General features: G+C 30.4%; 1 protein-coding gene across 1 annotated transcript; it reads right to left on the reverse strand.

Moving 5' to 3' along the window:
• Positions 1 to 3,992: 3,992 nt before the first annotated feature.
• Positions 3,993 to 7,222, reverse strand: LOC108822215 (heparanase-like protein 3). Its single transcript, XM_018595248.2, has 9 exons — positions 6,940 to 7,222; positions 6,129 to 6,165; positions 5,857 to 6,040; positions 5,640 to 5,788; positions 5,326 to 5,556; positions 5,037 to 5,226; positions 4,819 to 4,944; positions 4,639 to 4,738; positions 3,993 to 4,553 (listed from the first exon to the last, which is right to left on the reverse strand). The coding sequence occupies exons 1-9, from the start codon at positions 7,171 to 7,173 to the stop codon at positions 4,188 to 4,190; spliced, it is 1,617 nt and encodes a 538-aa protein (XP_018450750.2). The 5' UTR covers positions 7,174 to 7,222; the 3' UTR covers positions 3,993 to 4,187.
• Between the last annotated feature and the right edge of the window lie 6,383 nt (positions 7,223 to 13,605).

The following is a 13,605-nucleotide window of genomic DNA, read 5'->3' on the forward strand; positions in this document are numbered from 1 at the left end:
TATTTTGCTTAGTTAGTAACATATCCTAAAAATCTACCAGAAGTGTAAATTTAAACCTTGACAGATCTTCTATTTAACTGCAATAAATAAGTTACATAATATTTAAACTTAATTATTTTTTTTTAGATTTAGTTGGATTTCATTAGACTCATTCACGATTTTTTTTTTATCATGAAAGAATTATAACCATATTCATTTTGGTTCCACATATACCACAGGAATTGATGGAATGAGAACTGTTTTTAATTCCATGCAAATGGTTATTTCTTTTGGAATCTAATGGAATAAGTTAAATACACTTACAGCCTAAGTACCCTGCCTTTGTTGTTTGAGTTGTTTACTTGACCTTTTTCATAAAGTAAAATACATAAAAAGATGATCTAATTAATAAAGTATATTGAGCCAAAATATTAATTAAAATAAAGTATACAAATCTACCTGCACAACCTTGATATATTATCTCTATTATTAAAATAGAAGTACACTTATAAAATGCCCCTAAGTTTTCAATATTATTTACAATGGTATGCCACTGAGCATTTAATTAATCTTCATTTATTAATGTTTGTTTTTTCAGTTATTTAATGTGTGTTTCCTAAATTTTTTTTTGTCTTTTTTCTGTTTAGTTAATGCATTTCCAAAATCAAATTCTATTTAATGTGTGTTACCTTTTATGATTTTTGTCTTTTTTGTTTAATTAATACATTCCCAAAATCGAATTCGTAATAAATAAAAGTTTGGCAACAATAATTAATAAACCTAACTTATATTATTCATTATTTTTTCCTATGTTTTATATATGTGTTTGTGTTTGCAAACAATTAATAAATATAGCTTTGAATGTTTAATGAAGAATATTATTTATAAATATGTAATTATATTTTTATTATTTATTAGTAATAACTAAAAATACAGTCACATTAACTAATTAAATTTTTCAAAAAATTCTATACTTTTCAAAAAATTTGCTAACATGATTTAAAATATTTTCACAGTGCATGCACCTTCTCTATTTTGAAAAATATTGATACAACTATACAAACCGACTATTCTATGGAATAAATTGTCTATAATTTTTTTATTTTCTTACAAATGTTATAACTAATGTATCAATTTTTAATACTATACTAACTCATATTTGTATATGTTTTCTACTTTTGATTCAAAAATTATATTTTTAGGTATTTTATACATAAATATAATTATACAAATGTTTGATTTGTTTGCATGATCTAATTTTACAAATGTTTGATTTGTTTATATGATGTCCAATAAATATTGGTCATGTAATTTACTGTAGAACGCAAAAAAATTATTTGATGTAATTAAGTACATTGTTATTTTTAAATATGTTATATTAGTATATATATTGGAAACCATATATAATATTTAATATAAACAAAAAAATGAAAATTCACACCCGCTCGAGATCTAGTTGCTTAATATTTTGCTAACATGCAAAAGGGTTACACCAAATCAAACTCTTAATAAAGCCAAAATAGAAAGGAGATAGACTAACCACCCTAGATTACGAATCATGCGAAAGGGATGTTTAATCTAATAACTACTCGTGGCCTGGTGGTGCGAGCATGGGTCAGTGACCAATACTCGCTTAGTTGCACCGAATCACACCAAACAACCAGCATTGCCTTCTTTTTTTTTCTCTCAACTGGAACTTGTATTATAGGCATTGAAATAATCTGGTTTCAATATCAAAACCTGCAAGCCAAGCACCTCAACGTAGAGGGCAACTCAATTGTCATTACAACGCAACTCAAAATTAAGAAGATGGATAAATTCTCGCATTATCAAAAAGTTTACATATATACGACTGAAAAAGGTCAAGCAAAGTCAATTATTTTTAATTTTCAAAAAAAAAAAAAGTCAATTATTTTTTCCAAAGCTATTTACTTACTTGCTTTCGTTGAGTTGTTATTTGGCCTTTCACAAAGTTGTTATTAGTAGCAGTGGTGGAATCAGCAAGAGAAGTGGTTGCTAGAATCTCGGAACTTGAGAAGACAATGGACGGGAGAGGAACTGAACTCGAGGAGAACTGAACTACAAGCAATCATCGTCCACAGCTGAGGTCGATGGCCTAAGAGCAGGACTAGAGATTCAGTGTCTGCTCAAAAACAAGAGTTAGAGAAGCTAATGGAGAGCAAATTAAGGCGATGAGATGAGATCGATGGTCTGGGCCAGAAAGTGGTGTCACTTGAAAGCCAGAAAGCAGAACTAGAGATCCAACTTGAGAGGACGTCCGAGGAGGTCTCTGAATATATATGAGTCAGATTACAAACCTAAGAGAGGAGATCGCAAGCAAGGTCAAAGATCCACGATAGTATTCTAGAAGAAAGAAATTGTTTATCTGAGAAAATCAAGGGTCTTGAAGTTGAGATAGAGACTCTACAGAAACAGAGAAGTGAGCTTGACGAGGAGGAGCTAATTAAGAACTAAAACAGAAGAGATCCTTCAAATCAGATCATCAGATTTGTCAAATCAGATCATCCATGTCAAAAAAAAAGCAAGAAAGCGGCTTACAATACGATGGGAGAGGAACACAAAAACATATCAAACAACTTTTATCAGAACGCGAGGAAACACTTAAATAAGCTAACAGAGGATCACAAAGAAGCCCAAAGGTTATTGGAGGAGGAGACAGGTAATGAAGTATCATCCAGAGATTCTGCTATCGCAGGTCATGAAATGAAGAGACAATGGAGGGTTTACGTAACGAGCTGAAAATGAAAGGAGAAGAGATAGAAACACTCATGGAGAAGATCAGTAACATCGAGGTCAAGCTACGTTTATCGAACCAGGGTAACAGAACAGGTGCTAACAGAGAAAGAGGAAGTTAAACACTTAGAGGAACAAGCATTGCTTGAGAAAATCCTGGCGGTGACTCATGAAGCTTATCGAGGTATGATGAAAGATATAGGAGAGAAAGTGACCACAACACTAGATGTCTTTCAATCAATATTGGGAAAACGGTAATGGAGGCATCTAATTTACAATGGGCTGCGACGAATTGGGTGATAGAGAGAGGAATCACGAGAAGGAGAAGATGAAGAAAGAGATGGAGATGAAAGAAGAGGAAATAAAGAAGCTTGGAGAGAAAGTAAGAGAGGATGAAAAAGAGAAGGAGAGGATGAAGGAGACTCTGGTGGGCAATGTTTTGAAAATCGGACCGGACACCGACTCGGTGAAGCTACTGGTTGATTGGTTCGACCGGTCGAACCAGATTTTTTTTTATTTATATAAAAATGTATATAATTATATATTTATACTATATAAACTTTACTTCTACATATAATACTTTCTCTATTTTTTTTTATTAACTCAAAATAAATAACAAACATAAATCTTAATACTATGTAAACTTAAAATTAAAAAAAAAACAAATGATTTACAGCTAAAACAATCATATTTATTTATTTTTACAACTAACATTTCAAATTTTAAAAATATGGTAAAATAAAACTAGTATATAAGAGTCAAAAATATATTTTTCATATTTTTTCTTAGAAAAATAAAAAATCAATTAAATAGTGATAGTTGAACACTAATTATAAAATATTAAATTTTAGTTAGTAATAATTAAAAACACTTAATTATATGTTAATTTTTAAGAAACGGGTTTTAAAATTAAACCGGGTCACCGGTTTTACCGGGTTTCAGCCGATTTTACTGGTTTTTATCAAATTCGGGTTTTAAACCGAACCGGACTCGGTTTCTTCAACGAGTCACGGTCGGACCGGTTCGACCGGCCGGTCCGATCCGGTTTTCAAAACACTGCTGGTGGGACTTGGAGAAGAGAAAAGAAAAGCAATAAGGCAATTATGTGTGTGTATCTTACAAATATTTATTAGTTTCTATATTACTAATAAAATGTTTTCAAAAAATTTAAATCAAACATCAGATTATTTATATATGACAGTTTTTCTTCAAAATATATATGCTTATCACTGAGTCAAAATTTTTGAAACACTCACATATTAAAAAATATTTTAATTTTATTTATACAAATATTTTTGGGAAATTGCACTGTCTACACACGACATATCTCCCATGAATCAGAATTATTTTGTGGTCTATAACGTTTTTTTCTGAAAGATAGGTACATTTTTTTAATCTTTTCTAATCAAATAATTGAATGGAGCTGTCTTAAAAGTCCAACATGCAGCAGCTCCCTAAGCACATGCAGGCACAACAACGTTCGGCATATGCACAAACACAATGGAGTATGGAGCTATTGTTATTGGCTCTGCTGAGTTTACATATATCGGTTCCAGTGGAGGTATGTCACCAGTGGAATTAACCTGCAGTGCATTACCGTTGAGTAGCATAGTCCGGCTGTGTAGATCTCCATCCTTTGCTGTCAAATGGTACTCTTCTCTTTGGGTTTCACCATTAGAAACCCAAGTCAGCTGGGAAGTCCTGGCTATTTTCCGAGACGACGTCTTCCTGTGTCTTAGACTGAAAGTGTTATTTAGCTCTACGTTCGCAACAACTGTTGTGGTGTTGTCAAGGTTCATCAGTAAAACTGTGATCCCTTTCTGCATCATGAAAACTTTATTGTTACATCAGAAGAAATAATCCGTTTTTTTTTTCTGAGTTACATGTATGGAAACTCTGATTTACCGATGGTCTTGCACAATGGGTGTATGAACGTATCTTCTTTGTTCCGGAAAAGCTTGTGAACAGTGCCTTTCTTCCCATAAGTCGTCGCCAGATCAGAGCACTGTAATTTGACAAGTTAGGCATCACTTGGTTAAGATTTTTAAATTTGTTCACAAGTTTCATCTTATATATTAGTTTTACCTGTAATAGTCAGGGTTGGGAGTGAAATTAGTAGTATTTAGCAGGCCATAGTTTCCTCCGATTAGAGACTGTCTACAATATGTTTTCGTATCATAAACTGATGCCATACCAAGTTGGTCCAGGTACCTACCATCGTGCAATTTAATATCATTTTTTAGTAAAAGTAAAGTTATATATATATATGTTTGTATTCTGCTGGTATGATGTCCTTTTCTTACCAGAAACTATAAACGAAAGCATTAGAGACAAGGTTACGCCCGCTGTTGTAGGCGCCACCAGCCTCACCAACCCACGCCACAGCCTTTGTTGATGAGTTGATAATTATGCTCTTTAGGCTGCGGAACGTTGTTGCCTCTTGGTCCAGGTACGAAGGGTCTAGAATCTTTTCTATCAGATGCTGGTCCACCCCTAATCCATCAAAAATGTAGTTCTTTTTTTTTCTTTCTTCCATTTAGGTGTGATAAATAAGGGAAATGAAGAAGCTGCTTGATGATGTGGAACCTTTACCTGGACCGAGATCATAGATGTGACGAGTAGTGGCATTGAGAGAGTCGCCAGATTTGTTCAAATATTCCGTGAACCAAGCAGCATCGAAGAAACCACCAGGGCCTATCACCAGTGGCATGGGACTCACATCCTTATACACCCGGTTCACAATGTTTCGAAGAGCTATGGTGTCCGTAGCGTACTGACTTGCTGCAACTCTTGCACCAACACCACTTCCACACAGCTCATTTCCTATAGATAATTAAGAAAAAAGCTTACAAATGTAAAGAGATTTGATCTCTCGCTTATGCTTATTGTTATGTCAGGTGACTTACCGAGCTCCCAACCATCGACCGTGTGGTTGTTCTGTACTATATATCGGATGAATGATTCAGCATTGGTGTAGTCCCAGGCACCTACGGCTTCACCATTGGGTTGTATGCTCCGCCCAGAGAGTGCATTCAGACCGAAGATGACTTTAGCTCTGATTCAGACCACACAAGAATGTAGAGAGATAGTTGAAAGAAAAAAAAAGAGAATTCTTAAAGGTACCCGGTTTTGGTAAAGAAGTCATTAAGCTGGTTCCATCGGTGCATAGAGAGACATCCTTGTGTGTAGCCAAAGAGAAGGGAAGTGTTTTGGGTGAAAGGAATACAAGGCTGTTTCTGATCTGCTGTCTCATATATCACCAAGTCTTGTAATGTTCCTCCTATTCTAATTTTCAATGGAGCAAATTCTGTATTTTTTTTTTTGAAATTGAAAAATGTCAAATTTTGAACATTTAAGATTTTAGAATTATCAGGAATTTGATGTGATTATTTTACCTCTGATTGCATTCTGAAAAATAGTGTTGTTCAGGTCCTGCAAGAAGATCAACATATATCCAAGTTACAATAATAGGCTTCAGTTTCAGTACTAAAATGGAATTGGATTTGGACCTTGGTACATAATGATATTTGACTTCACATTCCATAAATGGTAAAATAGTCATAAATGGAGTTTTATAATTTCTACAGATATTCTTTTATGTTTTATTCATTTCATTTCTAAAAGAAACAAACAAACAAAAAAATCAACACAAACAACAGAAAAAAACACCACATCAAGATCTTAGCTAATAGCCAGCAGATATATGATTCCCAGAGATAAAAGGTTAATCACCAAAAACATGAGAAAGAAAAACAGCAAATCCACTTCTTAAAGCTAATACTAGCTCAACATACAGAGTAAACCTCTACTAGAATAAACATCTAATGTTTTGTTTCTTGGTCAAAGATTTTCAACAAAAAGTAAAGTGTATTTGCTAAATTCGGAGTGCCTAACAAATGCACATTATTGTTCACAAAAAAAAACAATAAAATAAACCTCTACTAAACTAAACAATAAAATAAACCTCTAGTGTTTTGTTTCTTGGTAAAAGATTTTCAACAAAAAGTAAATTGTATTTGCGAAATTCTGAGTTGCCTAACAAAATGCATTGCTGCTAAGCCTGCTACACCGACTAAAAATACACGTGAAGTGTTTTTTTTCTTTTTTCTTTTTTCTTTTTTTTTTAAACGTAGCACAAGTTGCATTGTTTTCGCCGGAAACAAAATGAAAAAAAAAAAGAAATGTAAAAGAGAGGGAGAAGAAAACCAGGTTAAGAATCGAAGCATGGTCCCAAGCACAAGTTCCGTAGTCACATTTCTGAGGCGGCCACCAATCCAAAGTGGCGCAGATGAAGTCTTCGTCTACTGTTCCCACTGCCGCTCTTCCGTACACAAACACCGTTCCTTTCACTTCTACGGCCGAGCTTACGGCGGTCTTGTCCGAAAACCGGAACACCCAAAGGAATAAAACTATCACCGATATTATTTGACAACAACCCATTTTTCTCTTCCTTATTTTTTCATATAAGAAAATGGGATCTGGTTTGGTGTTTATATATATATGCAAATGGAAGACAGAGACCTTACTGAAAAAGTAAAAATTGTTTAAAATTAAGTTATTTAAGTACCTGCCTTTGTTGTTTGAGTTGTTTACTTAACCTTTTTCATAAAGTAAAATACATAAAAAGATGATCTAATTAATAAAGTATATTGAGCCAAAATATTATTAATAATAAAGTATACAAATCTACCTGCACAACTTTGATATATTATTGCTTTTAAGTTACATGAATATTTTGCTTACATGCAAAGGGTTTCCACCAAATCAAACTCTTAATAAAGCCAAAATAGAAAGGAGATAGCCTAACCACCCTAAATCACGAATCATCCGAAAGGGATGTTTAATCTGATAACTACTCGTAGCCTGGTGGTGCGAGCATGGGTCAGTGTCCAAAACTCGAGTAGTTACACCGAATCAAACAAAAAAACCAGCATTGACTATAATTTTTTTTCTCTTTTTTTTTTTTGATTAACCAGGTGTTGGCCCCTTCGGACCCACCACCTAGGCCCGGCGCCAGCCTGCGTCTGTACCGGTTAAGGCCCTGGACACGCCTCCCCGCCCGAGTTTCGAACCCGCGTTCCCTCAGCCGAAGCTTCGGAGTACTGAAGTTATAATTTTTTTTTCTCAACTGGAACTTATATTGTAGGCACTGAAATAATCTTGTTACAATATCAAAACCTGCAAGCCAAGCACCTCAACATAGAAGGCAACTCAGTTGGCATTATAACGCAACTCGGAATTAAGAAGAGGAATACATTCTCGTGTTATCAAAAAGGTTCTGAATGATCCAAAGCCACATAGGACTGAAAAGATCAAGCAAAGTCAAGTTTTGAGTAATGATAATTTGGATATTCTCTCAGTTAACCCAAAACAAGTGATGGGCAGAGTTTACCTATGGCCAAAAATAGAAGAAAAACTAAGAAAGATGTTCGGAAAACTTCAATTTTTTTCTGAATACCGGAATGTTTGGGAAATTCGTAATTCTCAGAGACCTGAAACCGCAACATGTAATATTAGTTTCGTCCCAACAGTCATTCAAACTAGGGATCTCTAAACACAATAGTCACGAATTCTTTCCGACTGAGGTAAGGACATCTATTTTTTTATTAGGAGATTCGAAACTGAAGCACGTAACCGTCACAGATCTGAAACTACATCATGTAATATTAATTTTGACACAGCAGTCCCACAAACTGAAAATTTCTGATACAATGCCTAAGATTCTTTCCAGTTGAATTAATGATTTCTAGTAAAAAAAAGCTTCAAAATTATGGAGAAAAAGGTGAAGTTATGAACATGGACTATCATAAGAACTAGTTAGAGAAATTACTTATAATACTCAAATCATACATATAACTATAGTAACTCTTATAATTTTATAACTAGAGTTAAGTAGATAACCACAACACAAAAAAATATTAGGACTCAACAAGGCTAAGGTTTAGAGAATATTTATTAATTTATAGGATTTAAAACTATATATAGGCCAATTTACTAAATTTTTTTTTTTTTAAATTTGGTTTTATGTATCGTGTAATTGTATAATTTTTTGTGTATGTACATTGTTTTCTAAAGTTTTAAGATTATAATTCTAATGTTTTTGTATAAAATATATTTCGTCATTAGTTTTTAATTAATATATTAATATATATATATATATATATATATATATATATATATATATAATTTTTAACATTTGTAACAAAACTTATTTATATATTTAGTTAACTATACTCTAAAATAATTATTTATACATTATTATTTGTCATAATTCAAACGTTTTACTTTCATTGACATTAGTTATCCTGATTTTGATTTTAAATGAATTCAAATTTACTATACATTTGTTAAACCAAATTAGTTGTTAGTATTTTTAAAATCTAACTTTGTCTAATATATTTGTGGCTAGTGTATATAGATAATAGCGACTTCTACAAGAAAATAATAATATAGATTTGAGATAAAAAAACTAAGCATTTGGTGGAGCTTATTGAATTAGGTATTCGAAAGAATTCTTGGTTTTTGTAAAATGTTACCTTTAGATTTAGTATTTATAAAAAAGAAATTTCATTATATAACCCTCAAACGAATTATAATTCATTGTATAACAAAAAGACCTAAATTGTAAATATGCATCGTGTCTTTTATATAATAATACCATTATACTCATGTATACAACCTGTGAAACCTTCACAAAGAAAAAAAAATTACTTAATAATTTATAACTGCAAAAGATAAAACGTGGTCTTTCATTACCGACACATCTTCTTGAATTGATTTCTTCTCACAAGAAAGCTAGCGAGAAAGGCAACGATGAAGGTGTAGACGGTGAGCAGACACAACAACTCTTTCATTTCTTTTCATGCTTCTCTTAAACAATTGATTCTTACAATCATGCTTTTGCCTTATACTCGGTTTTCAATTTTAAATCTTGCAAATGAGATTGATATTATCGCATCAAAGTTAGATCCACAGTGCTTTACATATCCAGTGGTGAAAGTTAACGATGGCGAGTTGGTAAAAGTGTCACCATGTCGGAGAAAGAGAAGAGATCAAGACGTATCTCTATATAGTGGTGAAGAATAATGACGGTGAACCAAGTGAATGTGTATCAGCGTCTGAAAAAAGAAGAACTTAAGAAAATAAACTCGCCGTCTATACTATATTCGGTGAAAGGAATAGTATAGTTTTATATTTTGTAGTGTAGCTATTTATGTAAGAGTATCATACTATTTAAAACATATTTCTATATTATCCCTTAAAATGTAGTAATCTGTCATATTTTCAAATTTGATAGTTTTCTTCTCTGTCACTTTGTATGATTGATTGTAATATGAAATTTATTTTTCTAGTGTTGGATAAATTGGATTATTTGGAACATTTATTACTATCAATTTCTAGTTTATAAATCTAAGTCTATTTTGTAATTAATATTTATATAGTATAATTTAATATTATATAATGTGTTATTTTTAGATTTTGATATTTGAATTTAGAGTTTATATTTGGGTTTAGTGTTTAGTGATTAATGATTAGGTTTTAGAATTAGAGGAATGGGGGTAAGTTTGAGGTTAACATTAGACTTTGAGGTTTGAATTTAGAGTTTAGGGTTTATATTTGGGTTTACGGTTTAATGATTAGGATTTAGGGTTTAGTATTTGTAAGGTGGGGTTGAGGTTGGGATCATCATTGACTTATTTCATGAAATTATATATTTTATATTTTCACCAATATGTACTATGCTATTTATTTTGTTTCATTCTATTTGAGTTTAAGATTTATATTTGGATGTATAATTTATATTTGAGTTTAGAATTTAGTAATTAGAGTTTATGGTTTAGTATTTAGGGGTTGGAAATAGGGTTGAGAAATAGCTTATTATTTAGAGGTTGAATAATATTTAAGGATTATGAGTTTAAGATTTATATTTGGATGTATAATTTATATTTGAGTTTAGATTTTAGTAATTAGAGTTTAGTATTTAGGAGTTGGAAGTGGAGTTGAGATATGGCTTATTATTTAGAGGTTGAATAATATTGAAGGACTATGAGTGTGGTTTAATTGCTTATATAATATTTTGGCTATGTGGAATAGAACACTCAGTCTATGTACGTATATGACCAATAAATGTGTAAAGTGAATTTCTTTTTCGTCTTTTATTCGTGACCGTATATTATTTGTGATATGTCCTGTTTACCGAGTAACTGAAAATAGAAAGGATATAACCGGCTCACTTTGAATACAAATGTTAAATTCTTCATAATGTCAAAATCAATATCATCTACCTAATTTTATTTTCAAAATTTGGTTATATAGCAAATTAACCCTTTATAAAACTTTGCAGAAATTCATTTGAATTTGTCATTTATATAAATCCCATTAAATCCTCCCTTGGAAAATTGAGATTTCATCAAGAACACTTATCAAGAATTAGTTTGGATTATCTTAGAAACTATTTGTAGTCAAAAATCAGCCAGAAGAAAATACCACCAATTAGATGGTATTTCACAAAAACAAAATGAAAAGTATTTCATCGTCTTGTTTTATTATCTGTCAAAAATTACGAATGCCATTATAACTTTATCACCCTCTATTTTTCCATCAAGCCACCGCCACCACCATCGGCTGTCGTTATCCCCGAACACCAACCATTCTCACTAGTCGGAGACGTTTTGTCCACGTTGGTTCTTGGATCCACCGATAGAGATACATCTGACATGGTTCTGTTCTGTTCTTTTAACAATTTTTTTTTACTTGATCTGATGATAATTCAAATGGACAAGTATTCCACTGTGATAACTCAGAAGATGAAGAAGTAATATGTAGAGAGGCTGGGACGTGTCAAAGGGAAGACATGAGTGTTCACTGCCTTCCTATATGTCATGTCACATGTTGCAGTAATATTAAGTGTGATGATGAGCCTTTAATATAAACACTAATATATTCAATGATATTAGGTGTTATATAGCAAAATGAGTCTATAAATATAGTAACCAATTATATGTCTGCGAACCAAAACCATTTAATCACCAATATAGAAAGCATCTGAATTGGCATTACAATCAGCGGAGGATCCAAATCACAGTAATAGAATAGCCGGTTGATGTTAAAACTAAAAGAATTAATCTTAAATTAATTATGTAATCCTCCTATATATTAATTGAAAAGTAACTTAAATAATTTTTGCTTATATGTCGTTTATAGGTGAGATTTCAAAAATTGTTATAATTTGATTGGTTGATAATTTTTATTAATTATTTATTTTATTCAGATCTAAAAACAAAAAGATATTTTGGAACTCATTAATACAAGTTACCATATAATACATGTAATATTACAAAAATAGTTTATGGTAACTAATTGTAGAATTATAGAAAAATATATCATATGTCATTAACTTTTTTTATTTTATCAGTTTATTATTTATAATTATATAAAATACTAATATTTTTTTTATAAAAATAAATATAATGGTTGTATACTTTTATAGAAATAATTATATTTCTATGTAATGCATTATTATAACTCTTTATGGTTTTAAATCCTGCACATGGTTTTATAAATCATTTATACATATTTTGAAATTATTTAAGATCATTTTTCATTCTAACTTATAAAGTCATTTTTATTAGAGTTCACGTATCATTTATAAAACTTTTATTCACATCTTTGTAAATATTTATAAATTCATTTATAATACTTATAAAATGTTATAAAATCATTTGTAAATTCTTCTAAATCTATTTATATTGTATAAAGTGTAGTTATGATAACTGTATAAAATTATTCACATTTATTATCATATATTAAACAAAAATCATTTAAGTGACTTTTGGTTAATATGATTATAGGTGAAACTTTAAAGATTGTAGTAATTTTGATGAATTTTAGATTTGATTTATTTTTATCGATTCTAAATAAAAAATAATTATAAAATCAACTGTCTTCAAATTTTAGATTGAAGTACAAAATCTTTTTGTATTGGTGAATTGTATTATTAAGTCATCTAAATAAAGAGTTGTAAACAAGGTGAACCACAAAAGCTTAGTAAATTTATAAATAATTGTTTGTAAATGTTTATAAATGTATTCACAATTGTACAAATGTATATTTATAAGGATTTGTAAATCATATAAAATTATGTCACAATTTTTTTATCTGTTAAAAAATAAAACATTAAAGATTTTTGTTACATGTAGTAAAAACTGAAATCTTAAAAATTGTTACAATTTCAATAGTTAATGATTTTACATATTTTTATCAGTGCCAAAATGAAATCCCAATATGAAAAGTGATTCTACAATCAATTATTTGTTGTTTTGATTTTAATAAATCTAAAATAAAATGTTATTATTTTTAATCATACCAAAAACTTTTGTTTCCGAAAAATATTTAAAACACACATAAACAAAAAAAAATATCGTTAAATTTAAAATATATTAAAATAATCAAGAAATAGTAAACATAAGTAAAACAAATCAGCAAATTTGATCTGAGAGTTATAAAAACATATGATCCTCATCTTGGAGCTACAAATTAAAACTACTTTCTTCTTTTCTTTGGGAAAATTAGAGTAATTAAATTCTTCAATAACTAAAATAAAATTTAATTGTACAATCAATTACCTGAACCAATTATAATATTGTTTTCATGTAAAAAGAAACTTTAAGTGACTTAGATTTATATTGTTGAATTATCTTAAATCTCACAGCTATTCTAAAAATAAATGTTAAATTTTTGATTATCAAACTATGAAGTTAAAAAAATAAATTTAATAATTCTAATTATTATTCAATAATTATAATATTGTAAACAAAATACATATTTCTTCGTATAATATTACTCTCGCGAAATCGCGGATAAACACCTAAT

Source organism: Raphanus sativus, chromosome 8 (genome assembly GCF_000801105.2).
Source record: "Raphanus sativus cultivar WK10039 chromosome 8, ASM80110v3, whole genome shotgun sequence".
In the NCBI taxonomy this organism is placed as follows: domain Eukaryota; kingdom Viridiplantae; phylum Streptophyta; class Magnoliopsida; order Brassicales; family Brassicaceae; genus Raphanus; species Raphanus sativus.

Coding starts and splice junctions, on each gene's coding strand:
- LOC108822215 (XM_018595248.2), bottom strand. CDS start 7,173: ATGGGTTGTTGTCAAATAATATCGGTGATAGTTTTATTCCTTTGGGTG. Junction 5,789..5,856: donor GACTTCTTTACCAAAACCGG/GTACCTTTAAGA, acceptor GGTCTGAATCAG/AGCTAAAGTCATCTTCGGTC. Junction 4,554..4,638: donor CCCATTGTGCAAGACCATCG/GTAAATCAGAGT, acceptor TTCATGATGCAG/AAAGGGATCACAGTTTTACT.